The 16,509-nt window shown below is 45.1% G+C and overlaps 1 protein-coding gene, 1 long non-coding RNA gene and 1 pseudogene across 2 annotated transcripts in view; 2 read left to right on the forward strand and 1 right to left on the reverse strand.

Moving 5' to 3' along the window:
• Positions 1–13,059, reverse strand: part of LOC144146898 (uncharacterized) — a 26,431-nt gene extending 13,372 nt beyond the window's left edge. The window contains exon 1 of the long non-coding RNA XR_013317758.1: positions 12,968–13,059. This is a non-coding gene — a long non-coding RNA (uncharacterized LOC144146898). The remainder of the gene's footprint in view (positions 1–12,967) is intronic.
• LOC144144807 (uncharacterized) lies at positions 227–1,593 on the forward strand. Its single transcript, XM_077676315.1, has 3 exons — positions 227–248; positions 949–1,173; positions 1,298–1,593. Exons 1-3 carry the CDS (start codon positions 227–229, stop codon positions 1,591–1,593), a joined length of 543 nt encoding a protein of 180 aa, XP_077532441.1.
• LOC144145388 (uncharacterized) lies at positions 2,439–3,636 on the forward strand (annotated as a pseudogene).
• Positions 13,060–16,509: the final 3,450 nt, after the last annotated feature.

The following is a 16,509-nucleotide window of genomic DNA, read 5'->3' on the forward strand; positions in this document are numbered from 1 at the left end:
CTTCCTGAAACGCCAGTAAACTTTTATTTTTATTATTAACGTCTTTCTCGTTTGTCTGTCTCTACTTATCTTATATATATACGTATATATTGTTGTGCAATAGATTCGCCTATTTGGAGTATGCTATTAGACACTGCGAAGGACGCACTATGCCCCGTGTGGGTATGCAATGATATGCGGCCGTTGGTGATGATGATGGTTGGTGTTTAATGGCGCAAGGCCAACGATGGCAAAGAGGGCAATAACGGGTATGCATTGAATGGGGACTGTGAAGACGACGAGGATAAAGAACGGGTCTTGCTGAGAACGCGCCACTGTCTAGGACAGCTCGCTTCACCTCTCGGCGTTTATCTAATTACCATCATCTGGAACGCTACCATCCCTGACAATAAACACCTTTGCAATCGGGGGAGTTTGCGGGTTCCAGTCCTCACCGCAGCCTGGAGTTACGAAGCAGAAGTCTCCGTCCCGCCCTGTCCACTGACGACCATCGGGTAATGGCGTCTTCGTCGCAACGTCCCATCGTCTGTTCCGGTGCATTCCGCCAGCGAGACCCACCCATGTTTAATGGAACTGACGACCAGGACTTCGAGTATTGGCTGTCATCGTATGAAAGGTTGAGCGCACATAACATATAAGATGACACGATGAAGCTGAACAATGTCTCAATCTCCTTCAGGGGAGTTCTTGAGACGTCGTACCAGACCCACGGAGCCGACAGGCCGTCTTGGTAATTTTTCAACACCGATTTTATGAATTTGTGGTTGCCCAGCCGTGCGGAAACTTTGTGCGGAACAACGTTTGCGAGGGCGGGCGCAGCACGCAGGCGAAGCTTTTACTGGTTACATAGAAGGTGTCGTCGGCCTGTACAAGCGTGTAGACCCTTCCATGAGCGATGCTGACAAGATCAAGTATCTCGTAAAGGTGATCGACGACGACCCCTTTCAGATGGCGAAAAAGTGTCACTTCCGCGCGACAAGCGGCTTCTGAAAGCTGGTGCTATTCCACGGAAGTTTGACTGCTTGCTATCGTATTTGACTAAGCCGAAGCTGCGGTCACGGACCATGACAAGAAGGTCTCCAGCGAAGCGACGTCGTGAATCGTCCTCATGTGCCCGTAAAACAGAAGTTCACACCAAACCAGGCACATCGGGTGCCGCGTCGTGTGATGAAGGTGAGTTTACGTCCAACGTTGTTTTAAGTTTCTTGCACGGGCAGTGATTATATCGGTGAAATTTCGAAGGAGTGTGTGAGCTGAAAATGCGCTACTTGAAACGATTTTTGAAATCATTTGGCAGAACTTGCACTGCGCACAGATCTTGACAGCGAGGAGCCAACTCGCACTTCGGACTCGGCGTGCCGAACAGATGAATTTACCAGCCCTTTCGCCGAGGTTAAACTGCTGAAGTGTCAACTTCGAGCAACTAAACAGCTGCTGACCTTGTGTCAGACAAAATTGTCAAAGATGAGAGTGCAAGCGAGCAAGCACAAAATGCTTGAAGAAAGCCTTCGAAAAATGTCGACCCGCCCGAAGTTAATTTTTTATCAGTGCGTGATGAAGGCGAACGCCAAGTCTCCGAGAGCTGCGAGGTAAGTTTAGAAAACAGGCCAGCGCGTGTATGATGTTTGGGAGCAGTGTTGGTGTATTTTCGTGTCAAAGTTGGTTCTTTAGATTGCACCACTATGCTTCCTTGCTGAAAATACACTTTAATGTTAACATCCCTCGGGCATGTTGAGAATATTAATTCAACAGGCCATATGCGTGTCACCACATCGATTTTGTTTCAGCACCCCCTATTTGTTATTATTTCGGCAGTTTCAAATAAAAGTTGTTTTTGCCTTCTTTCTTTTATCCTTAACGTGCCAACAGCCTCACTTTGCAGTGTTTGTTGCTTATTGAAGATAAATACAATTACAGATGAGTGACTTTTTATACATTTTCTTATTGCCCATACAGCAAGGTTGCAAAATGTGCTGCATATGTTTGCAACGTGTCAAATGCTAGGGTTGCATAACAAACGGTATGCCAGAGAAACACCAGATCGCATGAATTGATCCTGAACATGGTTTCTTTGTGCCTACTGTTTATTGAGCTTTTCGCACGTGCAGTTAGAAAGCAGATGCTACGTCGGCCAGACGGGACGCTGCATTAATGATAGACTGAGAGAGCACCGCGCAGCCGTAAACTCATTGGTGGGGGGAGGACATTTGGCAGATCACTGCCGGCGGTGCACCTGCACGCCTGACTTTCATAATACCCGCGTCCTGCGCAGCTTTAGGACGCAACTACAAAGGGAAATCTTTGAGGCTTTTTGTATTTTCAAGAAAAAAAAAATAACTGAGTGAGCACTCCGTCGCTGGCCTTGCACTCAAAAGAGAAAGCCTATCTTCAGCGTCAATATCATGTTCTGTGAAAGCTGCGCCCTGTATATCTTTTTGCGTTTCTGCGCATTTGTATGTGTGTATATATAGCCTTTCTTGTGAATAAAGCCATAGTTGATGTCTAGCGCTCGTCCCGTGTCACCGCCTTTTTCTTGTGTCCTCCTTTTAGTGCGCTTTTTTACCATGTCGGAGAACTACCACTCGAGATTTTATATTTTATTATAGGTATCTTGCTTTTAATTATTTTTACAGACGTAACATGATTATTTTCCATACATTAAAAGAGAACATGACATGGCTGAACAACCGTTGTGATTACATTGAGAGTTTGCCGAAGCAAAGGGAAGCCTGCTTCCTCACCAAGCCCACGTCTGGAGTGCTGCGAGTAACCCTACTCAGTACTATCGCACTTGTGGAGAACCTTCTGGCCTCAGGTTTTTGATATGTGCTTTTGGGAAATTTTGGACAGGGTCCTCGTGAGGTAAACATGTAAGCTTTTTTATTTCTGCATTGACTAATCTGTTGTCTCATTTTCAGAGGTTTTTGGGCATTGTTGGCATTGCGAGGCACGTGGCTGGTGACGGAGGGCAGCCAACAATTCAACAGTTCCTCTTCATATACCGAATGCTTTCGGTCAACAACCTTGTCCGCCCACCCAAGTGTGCATCAGTTGATGGTGACGGGCCACAGTTGCTGCTCAAGCTGCAGGACCTCTTTAACAAGGAAGCTGCTCCTGCCAATCATGTACGATGCCACATTGAAAACAAAACAGCTATTAATAGTTTCTCCATCTCGAATATATTTTCCGTCGAAGAGCTGCTAAACAGATGTTCACTCAGAATGTGCACTAAGTTCATCATTTACCTGTGCGTGATATTTTTCCATGAATATGCATGTAAGCAAAAGAAAATTCTCATTTCAGGTTGACTCCCTGGCCATTCTTTTGGATGAAGTTTTTTGGCGCCAACTGCGAGCGAGGAAGAGGCCCCTACAGACTTGTCTTTAAAGGAGTGCATTTTAGACTACCTGGCTGGCTATGTTGCCGAAACATTTTCTAGGATGTGCTGCACCCACTGCGTAGAGTCTTTCAAAGGCTTGCAACGGTCACCAAATTACCTCATTCGTGTGAAGTCGAGAGGTTACCTTCCGGTCCCCTCCACCAAACTGCTAAACCTCTTCAAATTGCTGAAGAACATGTAGAACAATTTACGGTAAAGCAAACTGCGTGCGCTGGTGTGTACATAGGCATTGTTGAGCAGGTTTTGCTGGACAATCGTACAGCTTCAGCTGCTGTCGGCTGCCCCACCCACTTTGTTGGGAGGACTGCTGAAGTTCTACACTTTTCCTTCGGTGCCGCCTGCATTTTTTCACACGCGAAAAAATAGGCAATCACGTGTGACAGAGCGAGCAGCAGGCCCAGCTGGTGGGGGAGGAAGCCAAACTGAAGGAATGTAAAAGCAATGCACCTGTTTGCGAGGCTCCTGGACCTATAATTGTACAAGGCTCACTTAAAGGCGGAGTTTTGTTTGATCAGTGATATAGTAGCTGTGTTTCATTACTTGTCTGCAAACTTGTATAAACTTGCGCTCAGGCTCGCATGCAAAAAAACCTTGCTGGTGTCTTTGTGATTTCACTTTTGATATTTCCACGAACTTTCCCTTAGGATTCGTTTTTTCTGTTTTGTAACCACGTGTGGACGCTCCCGTTTTTTTATCTGGTGTTTCAAGCGAATCGCTCGTTTGCTCTTTTTGTCGTACGTCGCGTCGGGCAATGTTGTTTGATATGGAAAGATTGTCACCTTGTCACTAATTTCTTGTTTGTTCGACAACATTCTCGACCCTATTTTTATGGATCTAAAATAATGACGTCCCGAGTGTAATTCATGCATAGCAAACGCCGCGTGACTCACTTTATCGACGTCACCTGTGCAGGTCACGCTGCGGACTGCTTCTTCGATGTTTGTGTTTCATTCTAGCCTTTTGCAGAGCATGAGTTCACTTTAATAAACTTCATTCAGTAGAACTTTGGCTGCGTGGCAATATTCTGTTTCCTCCGTGTGCTACACATCACAGCGCAAACAATAAATATTTGTACACTGGACCACGCTCTTTTGTCTCCCTTCGTAATATTGAAATTTTTTTTGTAGCATGTGATAAAATTTTGCGCTTGCTTTTCTGCAAGGATTGAAAAGCGTGTTCGCGGAAATGCACACAGTGCAACATATATCATTTCGGGTTTTGATCCTTTCCCTTTCTGCAGCGCTTTTAAATGTTTCTGTACGAACTCACCGAAACGACAATATTATTGGGCTATCTCGGTGTTCAGCGCATTCCAGAGCACTCAACAGATTTATTAATAGCCTAGTCTGAATGACGCGTACCTGCTTCCTTTCAGTTTTTTTTTGTTGCATTATTGATAGGCCCGCAGCAGTCCGCAACTACGGAGCTACCGTATGTATTGTAGTTACAACGTTTTCTTTAAGGAAACAAACAAAATACATTTTAAAATCCGTAAACCTGGCGGCGCTGCGCTTGCACTTTAAAACGCGAAAGAAGTTGCCGTTCATGGCCGAGGTCTGCGGCGATTTATTCAGAAAAATAAAACCCCGTTGGAGGCAGGTGGTATACACAATAATTGGACGATTCATCGCTAACAACTACGAAAAAAAAAAAAAAACGCGCGCAGAGACCAAAGCAGCGAGCGTTTTCATGCCAAGAGCTGGCAAATATGCCGCTCGCGCGGTGGCTGGATGCCCTTCGGGTGGCGGTGGCGCCAGTAGTGGCGCCCGCGGACCGTATATGAAACGAGCGCCGAAGTTTCGTGACCAGTAAAGCATTGAAGGACTCTGGCTTCGCCAAAAAGACAGCAGTTGATGAGAATTTTCAGCCAGTATATCGTTTTTTTGTGTCGCTTTACAGCTCAATCTTTAGGAGAATACTCGGGGAATGACATTGCCGAGAATTGCCGGAAAATAAATGTTTGGCGGCCATTGTCATTTCAGCACGGGAAGAGGCACTCGCTCTGGATGCAGAACTAAATGGCAGGCAACAGATACGACTAGGAGTTGAGAAGAAGAAGTAAGAAGAAGTCGAGAAGTAAGAAGGTGAGAGTAAGAAAGCATGTTTTGTGGCGGGCGCTCGGAATGTAGCGCCAGAGTTTCCCCAAGCACTTTCGAAGAAAAGTTTCCTATACTACGAGATTGTTTGCAATCGTCTGTAGATTTCAGGATTGTTGTTTTTCTTCAAGCTAAGCCAAAAGTAGGAACTCTTTACGGAACCGGCATTTTTAACACCAAATTTGTTGAAAAAACAGAAGCGGGGACGGCGGGACATGAATGATCTCTTTAATGGCGGATGGAACTGTACCATGATGATGATACTAGACAACAGGTTCCAGTGGCCACCTTTTTGTCCTTTCGTGTATTTGCAACATCCTCCCGGTCGCGCCATTAGCATAGGAAGTTTATTTATTTATTTATTCAAAATACCTTACAGGCCCAGCAGGGCATTGGGTAAGGGGGGCAAAAGGGCACATCATCAAAAAATAACAAAAGAAGTTATAAAAAAACTAGATATATAATAGAGCAACAAGTCAGAGAAACAAGAGAAAGGGAACATGATAATAACGAGCAGGAGTGGCAAGAAAATTAGTACATGCAATAATAACATCTAGTGTGGTAGCTGCAACCGCAAAAAAAAGGAAAGAAAGAAAAGGGAAAGCATCATGGTGCTAACAGAAAGGAATGCCAGCGTTCTTGTTTGGTGGTTTTACATCGAAAAAAACACACAGCTGGCTGGCGCCGCATCTTTTCAAAGTGCTACGAGGTTGTGCCGCGCCTCCGCCAGACGGCGCCACGGGTCCCGCGACCGAGAGAAGACGCAGTGAAACATCCCCCTCGCGAGGGGCACGATGAAATGCAGAGTATTTCCGGTGGCGCACGACGTTAAGTAGTTTGCGCTACGTTAATGTTGTTGCACTTGTGGCAACTGCTGACGAGAGAGCGCTCGTCAGCAGTAATTTGAATGAGTCAACAATATAAGGCGCGTTCGTAGCGTCCCAATCTGTTTCGGCTTTGTGGCGCAGTGGGTAGAGCACCATGTACATTGCGTTCCGCCCGCAGGGTCGAGGGATCGAAACCGGGCGCCGGATAGTATTTTTTTTATATAGTAGGAAGGGTGCGGACTACGGACGTCAGCGCGGGTGACATCGTGAGTTACTGAAATGCTCTGAATTTAAAATGCTTGTGCAGGTGATTGCGGAATGTTTCTGGGTTAGTCAGCGATACGATATTATCAGGCAGATCGTTCCATAACCGGATAGCACGTGGGAGGGCAGATAAATTGAAAGAGTTCGTGGTGCCGTAGATTCGGGTGAAGCTGCGTTGAAGTAATAATCTGCGTGATGTGGAATGAGGGCTTACAGTGGGTAATAGGGAGGGTCTGGCACGATTAATGTATTTGTGAAACATGCATAGGAGCGAGATTTGCCGTCGGATATGCAATGGTTCAAGCGAAAGATTGTTTTATTTTTGTTATGCATGAACAGAAGTCCTATAATTTGGATATAAACCGAGCTGAGCGATTTTGTACGCTTCTAGTTTATCGACTAAATAATTTTGATAGGGGGACCAAACTGAGGACGTGAACTCTAGTTGTGGTAATACAAATGTTTTATAGGCTAGTTGACGAATGTTAGACGGAGAAGCATGCAAATTTCGACGTAAGTATCCTAATGATCGTGAGGCTTTAGCACATATTGCGTTAATTTGTGTGGACCATGAAATATTTGCCGTTAGGAGCACGCCTAGGTATTTATATGTTAGTGCCTCAGAAACTAAATATTTGTTCAGGAAATCCGAAAAGTTAGAGTTAGTGTGTTTTCGGCTGAAGGATATTTTCCGGCAGTTAGTTAAGTTTAAAGACATTTGCAATGTGTTGCACCAATCGCAGATAAGGTTTAGGTCTTTTTGAAGGGTTACGTGGCCAGTGGGGTCATTTATTTTTCGATAAATTAGGCAGTCATCAGCAAAAAGACGTATGCAGGAAGTGACGCATGAAGGCAAATCATTAATAAATATTAAGAAGAGTAGGGGACCGAGAACGCTGCCTTGAGGCACATCCGAAGTGACTGGGGACAGCGGCGAGGTATAATCATCTACTACCGTGAACTGTTCACGCATAAAAAGAGAGTTACGAAGCCAAGATAATGTTAAAGAATCTAGTCGAAGGGCGGACAATTTAGAGAATAAACGGCAATGAGGGACACGGCCAAAAGCTATAGAAAAATCAAGAAAAATACAGTTAGTTTGCAAGGTATTTTCCATGTTATAGTGCAAGTCAGTGGTAAATTCAAATAACTTCTTGTCACAAGAAAAACCTTTTCTGAAGCCATGCTGGTTATCAAAGAAAAAGTTATTGGTTTCGAGGTGAGAGTAAATGTTAGAAGCGATAATATGTTCAAGCAATTTGCAACATATGCACGTTAGTGAAATAGGATGGTAGTTGTCGGGTGAATTTTTATTCCCAGATTTATGTATTGGCACAATTTTAGCCGTTTTCCAGTCACTCGGCAACTGTCCGGATGATAAGGACTGCGAGAAGATGTGGTACAAAATCTTACTTGAAATAGACTTGGTATTTTTTAGTATTTTCGAATTAGTATTATCGACTCCTGCGGAGGTAGATAGTTTAAGATTATTTATAAGACATTCAATTCCTTCGGCAGTTATGACAATCGGTTGCATGTATGGACAGTCTAGGTCATCAAAACAAGGAACGCTGGAATAATCTTCCTTAGTGAATACTGATGAAAAAAATGTGTTGAGTACGATGTGGCAGTCACTTTCAGGAATGGGAATGTGCTCATCATCGTGTAATACAATCTTGTTAGTATCGCGCGGGGGGGATATTTCTTGCCAAAATTTTCTGGGGTTAGTTTTTAGGATGGAAGGTAGGTCATTAGAGAAGTGTTTATTTTTAGCAGTAGGTATGGCCGAGTAATTTTGCAGACACTCTTTGTACTTCTGCCAGGCCTCCTTAGTACCCGAGCTTCTGGCGCTTTTGTATAAGCGTTTCTTCTTGTTTCTTTGTGCATGTAGAGACCCATTGAACCATGGGTTAGCTCTATCATTTGAGATGGATATGAGTGGCACGTATTTTTTAACCAAAGTAGATATTTTATTTTGAAAAAGCGACCAGTTAGTATCAATCGAGCGACTTTCAAAGAAGGGCATTAGTTCTGTAGTATAGAATACCTCCAGCTCTTTGTTCATTTCATTGTAGTTCGTCTTGTTATAGTCGTACATTTTGTTTACATTGAAGCCGGGAGGCGGTAATGGCAAGTTAAGTGTTATAATGACCATATTATGATCACTGAAACCATCTCTGTTCAAGACAGAGTGAACGCTTTCAGGAGCACCTGTAAATGCTAAATCTAAAATGTGGGATCCTCGGGTGGGTTCATTTACTACTTGGAAGAGATTGAAATCTAAAGTAATTGTTATGAATGTTGGGCCGGACCGCGTAGAAAGTCACGAGCCCGGACTATGTTCTTGCAAACGCACACACAACATATATATTAGCTAGATAATGTACAAAGCCGGAATAGACACTGCAGCACACAGATGGACTACACGCGGAAACACGAAGGCGCGGATGACGGCGGCCAAACTCATGAAGGGAGTCGTATGCTCACAGACGGCGATCGCGAGACGAGATGGTCTGGATGCGACGACTCGCGAGACGCGGTTCCTTGGCTGGCCACGTGGAGGTTACTGGAGTCGTTGTAGAAGTGTCTCGCTGGACAACCATGTGACGGTGCCCGATGGCTAGCGGCGGGATGGAAGGGCTTAGGCCTGCGCCACGGCGAGGCCTCGCTGCTGGCGCTCCACGTCACCGACACACCGCTGACTCTTGGGCAGGATCCTGGCTTCTCCAGGCGGCGTCCAGGGCTGTCGTCGGGCCTACACCGCGACGCACGGAAAATTGGAAGGAAGCGCCGGTGACAGACCTCGGGCCTACACCGCGAGGGCGCCGTCCTGCTGTCGTCTTGCCCGACCGCTTCCGAGCTCCTTCCTCGTCTTGTTCCCCTTCTTCGATGCCGCTTTCTCTTGCGCAAACGTTACGCCACTGGTAACGGCGGATTGGCCACCACTCTGCACCGGCCCTTCACTACAGTAATATTGATTAGTTCTAATGAATCGTGACAGGACGATGATAGATGAACCCAGTGAATGTCCGGAAAATTGAAATCACCAAAGAGATACGTTTCGTGGGAAGCAGATAACTGGGTAGCCGTAGCCAAACTCGTGCGCAAATCAATCAGAAAGGAAAACGAGGAATTAGAAGGGCGGTAGCAAACCCCCATTAGTAGTTTAGCGGCACCCATTAAACAAGCAACCTATATGATTTTGACGGCAGAGTCAAATGACACAAGGTATGAAGAAATGGTTTTCTTAACCGCTAGCAAAACGCCACCACCTCTTTTTGTTGTTGAACGGGACGGGAAGAGTTAATGGTTTTTAGCGGTAATCTCGCGTAGCTTTCTTCGATGTACCCATCAAGCGAAATTCAAGACCATTACGCAGTCTGTAGCGCAAAACTATGTCACATCCATTGTAGCCGGACCATGTTAGTTCATAGTTTCGTTTCCATCGATGCTTGGTGCATCTGTGATACCTGCACCTTGCGGAATCTGAACAGGGTGACCGACTTGTTTGGACCATCGTCCGCCCTGCATGACGACCATGCAGATTTCGCACAAACGTCATGCGGCATGGGTGTTGGGTTGACTGTCGAGTCCTAGAGGAATCCAGGTACCGGATGAGTCTCTTCAGGTGTATACAGATGCTTCTACTTGGGGCTTTCCCTTGCTTCCTTGTTTTTCCTATCACTCTGTACTTGATCATGACTTTCGGTCGAGCCTTATTTGTGTTACTTGTACATGCTTGTCATGGGTGCGTACGGCTTCGCCATTTTCGTCGTCCTGGTTTTAGCATCGGGGTTATCAAATGTTCACGTTTTGCCGTAGTCAACAGAATCCCCTCTAAAATCGTGTTTCCGCGATGGCAACATATACCGTAAAAACCCGCGTATAATACGAGATTTTTTTTCCAAATTTTACTATGTAAAATTTGATAGTAAAATTTGTGCCTCGTATTATATGTGGATCCCAAAGTTTTCACCCCAAAATTTGTACTTTCGGTTTCAGCGGAGGGTGCGCCATCTTGCGGTGGCGTTAGCTGGCTGCTGTTTCTCTCAGCCGGCGCTATTTTGATTGTTTTGACCACGCAAAAGATCGGCACGTTCACGGCAAGTCTATCACAATATCGGGTGCACGAAGGCAGTATTCGGCTGCAATTAAAAGAAAAGTTATTTTATGTGCCGAGACCATCAGGAATTGCGCCGCAGGACGGCAGTTCGGCGTCACCGAAGGCAGCATTCGCGGGTGGAGAAAGCAACTGGTGCTTGACGGGATAAAATCTGTATGGTGTCGGTGGCCTGGAGCACTGTTGGGGGTTCCCGTCAGTGCTCGTGTTGGACGCCTTTCGTTGCCACCTGGCCGATTCCGTGAAGAAGTTGTTGCACGAACCCCGCACCGAACTCATTGACATTCCAGGAGGAATGACATCCCAGCTGCAACCGCTAGAAGTTTGCATCAACAAGCCTTTCAAAGACTGCATCAGGTCCTGCTACCAAGAGTGAATGAGGTCAAGAGACCCGTAAGTGACAGCTAGCGGATGGCTGACGCGGGCTTCTCCAGCGGTGCTTTGTGGCTGGATCGCGGATGCGTGGGCCGGCATCCCAGAGGAGCTCGTCAGTCGCTCTTTTAAGAAATGCGGCATCTCGAACGCCCTTGGTGGCACTGAGGACCCCTTTCTGTGGGAAGACATTTTCGATAAGGCGACTTCAGGAGACAGCGGCAGCGAACCGGACGATGACTGAACAAACGTCGGGAGACAGTGCCAGCGAAAACTGACAATGACTTAAAGGTAACTGCAGTGCAAATAAATGTTTTCTGTGCTCTTTACCTCGCATTATATGCGGATGAAATTTTTTTTCTGATTTTCATGTCCCCGAATTACACCTCGTATTATACGCGGGTCCGTATTATACGCGGGTTTTTACGGTACTTGAACGCTGGATGGTTAGCATGAAACTGGGTCAATGTGTCAATGCTTGTGAAGTGCTCTTTGGTTCACGTTTGGTGTTTCGTGAAGTCGTTCGTTATGCGCTGAAAACTTTTTATTCTCTTCGAAATATTGTGCAGATGTCTCCTTAGCTACCTCCACTGTGGTGTCGTCACGCTTATCACTCGTGATATTCACTGGAGGTAATGAAGCCGGTTTATTGTTTGCGGCGTCAACCGTGGAAAAGGCTCTTGTCAGTTCGTCTGAGAGAGCATTAGGAGCGGCTGCTTACACTTCGTCAATTGAGGCATTATGTTCTTTGAAGGTACCAGCTCGTTCGGTGACATGGGGCTCCTTACGATCGCGTTTCGAAGGTGCCGCGAAATCGCTGTTTTTGTTAGGACGGTCACTGTTCTTCAGTGCGGACTCTTTGTTCTTTATGGTGCTGTTGTGGTATTCGGAGGCTATTGCTACAGTGTCATTGTTAGGATATGTTTGTAACTCCAAAGACAATCGGTCCATTCTTAATTTAGTCAGCAGGATCAAATCTTCGAATTCATATGTGGCTACACATTCTGTCGTTAAATTATTTAGGTCAGCGAGTTCTTCGATTTCACTGTCCAGTTTCTTCAGAATTTTATATTTTTCCTTAACGCTTTGCTTGAGAACAATTAGCTCACCGAGAGATGTGTCTCAGAATTCATGTATGATTTTACGTCGTGGATGAGTGGGGTTGCGGGTTAGGCTTATTCGTTCGCAAAGGGACGACGCTTGGCGTCGGTAATATCTGCAGGTCGCTGAGAAGAGTGCTGGTAGACGAGAAACCTCAGCCATTTCTGCCGTTGGCCCAGGAAGGCATCCATTTTAGGGTCGGTAGCGATGTCGAGGGCGTCTGATTGTTCGTCGCTTGGTGAGCCCTCAATGGATCCTTGGGTAGTCACGTCCACCTGCGGTCCGCGGTCAGCGGTCACTTTTTTAGTCCCATCGCAGCCGTGTCACTCACGTCATCGTTGATGGCAGTCCACTCACTCTGTTCTTAAACTGTGTAGATCTTCCCATCCTGGCCACGGCACCATTTTGTTGAAGAAACCGAAGAGGGGTTTTTGCTAGCGCCAACGGACCAAGCTCAATCGTTAACAGCTGTGGTGTTAAAAATGGCAAGCAGCGATTGTTGTGCATGCACGAAGAAGAATACCCGGCCTCATTAAAGCTCGCAGAGATGAAAAAGCATTCACACTAGCTCAATGCCCCATTTTGCGGAATTGGATCGGGGGCCAAAGAAACCTATTACGTATCAGACTTGTGTCCAAATTGAGCTAATTGATGCCAACTCGGCAAAAGGTCAAATTTGGCGGCGTTGCTTACAATCTGCAACAAAAAGAGGCATGGAAGGGCTTACAACACCCGTGGTTTATAACAGTGACAGGATAGCCATATCACGCCCTGACGAATACGTTACCTTACGGATGCGCTCACGACACCAGCAAGGAAGATCCCACAGAGGCCAGGAAAGATTGCGAAGTCTTCGAGGACGTAGAAAGGCAGGAGCTGCTCCGTAGATGCATAAAGAGACAACAAGATAATGAATTGGGTAAATAAATAGGCGCGAGGTTGTGGCTTTTATTTTGCAAATTAACAAGTGCACTGATTCAGACTGAAGCCTGTGCCCCACGGAAATTTTGAATTCACTGTTCTGTGTGCCCTATGTTTTTGCAATGGGGCTCTCGATAGACAGCTGCACTCAGAAGGCTTTTGAGAAAACCGTGTAGCAGAGGTGTTATTCGAAATCTTCGTAAGGAGTGTGTATTTGCACTTTAAGCCAATCGTATCATTTCTGGTATTTATTGGTAATATGAATAAAAAGCGTTCTAAATGTAGCCGACAGAAAGCAAACAAGTCTATGAGTTATTTTACGTTTTAAGTCGTGTATTGCAAAGGGGAAATGCTTGACCCACTCACACGTAAAAAGAAACGTCGAAGTAGGTTTTATTTTGCCCATGAAGATGATCCATCCTAGTTAGCCCAAGCAAAATGAATCTGCACACTCAACAGAGCTACAAGTGCCGAAAAATTCTTTCGACATTTATGTGAATGTTGTAAGACACTATGAAGCTGCAGTTACGAAAAGTCGTTGCAGGCGAAGATATCCGATGAATCCTGCGATTGTGCAAATGTAAGGGCACCCAACCAGAAAACGAGAGATTCTTCACATCAGTAGTTATTTAAGTTCAGCAGGGGTTTATTTCCAATGTCTTATATCTTGTTCTACCTGTTCAGGCGTCTAAAATTTCCATTTCTGCATTCTCTAAATATCGGTTAACTGCGTTATAAATATTAGTTTCAGTGTACGGTAGCCAACCTTTATCAATGCCATGGTGACATTTTCTGTGGCGTGAAAATTAAAGTGTCGGATGCATCCAAAATAACGCATAAGGTTTTCATCTTTTAAAAAACAATATATTTTAGGGGAAAAGATACAGCAGAAAGAGTACAATCGCGCTGTAAGCTAATGTGTGTATTAATGAGCGCAAGAAACGAGGATGTGCTTCAGTTTTAGTGGCCAGAGTAATGGAGGAAAATAACGAGTAGGAAACGACCTTAAGACCCCCAAAACTGACAAGCATATATGAATCTGTTTATTTATTTATTTATTTATTTATTTATGCATTCATTTATTTATTTACAAGTAACCTCAGAGCCGAAGCATTGTAGTGGGGAGGGGGTTTTAAGATTCACGAACGATTACAGTTTACCGTGCATATAAAGAAATCATACAAAAAGGAGGACTTGCGCGCGAACACAAAAAGAAGTTCACAAATTCTGTGCACAAAGGGCCAAGAACTACAAAGAAGCCAACATTGCTTTTACGCGAAAGATCAAGCCAACACAAGAGGAAATTAGTAATCATTCATGGTTATTGGAGTGGTTTTGATTAGTAATAACTGATCGGAAAGCATGATTGTTTACGATAGTCGCAGTTGCTGTCGGAAGTCCGTTCCAGTCACGTGGTGTTCGTGGAATAAAGGAACATGCGTACGAACGCCTGTGACTCATAGGGATGTCAAGATGATGATGGTTGGGTTTTTATGGCGCAAGGCCGACTAAGGGCAAAGAGCGCCAGAGAAAAGTTTATTTAATGAAGTGAAGTGGGTACCACAAAAAGGTAGGTTAAAAAAAAACGTGTCAACCGAACATAGTAAAATCAGTTAAAGATAATGGGGATGGCTGGTGTATAGGGCCAGATTTGATTATGCGTGATAGGAAATGAGGTTTAAAAACTTAATGTCTGCCAAATAATCAAACACACGTTTCACAGAAACACTGGCATCGTCACCTAGAAACAGCGATGGATGTAGGGGGATCTGTTGTCTGTAGAGTTCTCTGAAGTGTTTGTGTCCTGTTGTGTGAAGTGCCTTGCATGAGATTAGTATGTGCACCACGGATAGGGCCCCTCCGCATCTGCTGCACTGGGGTCTCGAAGATCCCGTCAGCAGATACGAGTGCGTTGCATGGGTGTGCCCTATCCGTAATCTGGCCAAGGTGACTTCAGAGTATCTATTGCGTGTGTCGGTGGTGTATGGTCCCAAGTGAGGTTTTATTACGTGTAACTTGTTGTCTGTTTGTTCACTCCATTGTGTTTGCCATGTTTTGCGAAGTTGTTGTCTGATGTGTGGTTTCACGTCGGTGTAGGGTAATGTGGTTACGTCTACTGTATTCAAGAGTGTAGCAGCAGCAGCCATTCGGTCCGCTGCTTCGTTCCCGGCTATACCACAGTGGCCAGGGACCCAGCAAAGAACCAGTTCAAATTTGCGTACATACACAGACATAATACCCTTGACTATTAAATTTATAACGTGATTTTGTGAAGACTTTATTGACGACAACGCCCGCACAACACTGAGAGAATCTGTATATATAATGGATTGTGGGATGTGGCTTTGAAGGATATGATTAACAACCAGAAGTACACCATAAGCCTCTGCCGTAAAGATACTTGTATTACTGTTAAGAGTTCTCGTGACACTAAGGCCGGGCCCATGCGCCGCGCAGGACACCGAGGTGGAAGTTTTAGAGGCGTCCGTATAAAATTCAGAACATTGGTACTTCTGCTGCAAATACAAGAAGTGCTGCAGAATTGCACATGTGGGAGCTCGGTTTTTATCTACCTGTGCGAAAGATGTGTCGCATGATACAGGGCGGAGATGCCATGGTGCTATAAAACCTGTTAGAGAGGTTTGGATAGTATCTAAAAAGAAGACATCAAGCTCTGACGCTTCCTCTCTAACTCTGTAAGAGAAAGGCGCAGAGAACGATGGTCGATTTAAAAGGAGTTCAGTCATGAACGTATCATGAAAAACTGATTTAAAAGGATGGTGAGGCATGGATGAAATTTTAAAAGCATACAGGAGATCTGTGTATGCTCGCTGACGTTGTAGGTTTCATTTGTTGCACTCCACATAGAGGCTTTCGACCGGGCTAGTGCGGAAGGCGCCACACGCCAGGCGGAGCCCGAGATGGAGCTCTGGGTCCAGCATTTTGAGTGATGTTTTACTTGCTGACCCATAAAAAACGCTACCATAGTCCAATCGTGAACATATCAAGCTGGTAAAAACACGTAAGAGAAGTTGTTTGTGAGCACCAAAAGAGATGTGCGACAGAACCTTAAGGATATTCATTGTTTTTAAGCATTTATGTTTTAGTTGTTTTATGTGTGGGATGAATGTCAGCTTTTCGTCAAAGATAATACCTAAGAACTTGTGTTCCTTTTTTACAGGAATAGAGACACCGTGGAGTTGAATGTCTGGATCCGGCCGAATGCCACGCCTCTTGGAAAACAAAACACAAGTGCACTTCCCTGGATTAAATTTAAAACCGTTGCTATCTGCCCAGCCGGCAAGCTTGTTCACACCAAGCTGGACTTGCCGCTCGCAGACAGACAAGTTACAAGACTTAAAAGATAATTGTACGTCGTCTACATAAATTGAACATGAAATCGACGGT

Source organism: Haemaphysalis longicornis, unplaced genomic scaffold (assembly GCF_048455015.1).
Source record: "Haemaphysalis longicornis isolate Haplotype H1 unplaced genomic scaffold, Haemaphysalis longicornis Haplotype H1 scaffold_7, whole genome shotgun sequence".
In the NCBI taxonomy this organism is placed as follows: domain Eukaryota; kingdom Metazoa; phylum Arthropoda; class Arachnida; order Ixodida; family Ixodidae; genus Haemaphysalis; species Haemaphysalis longicornis.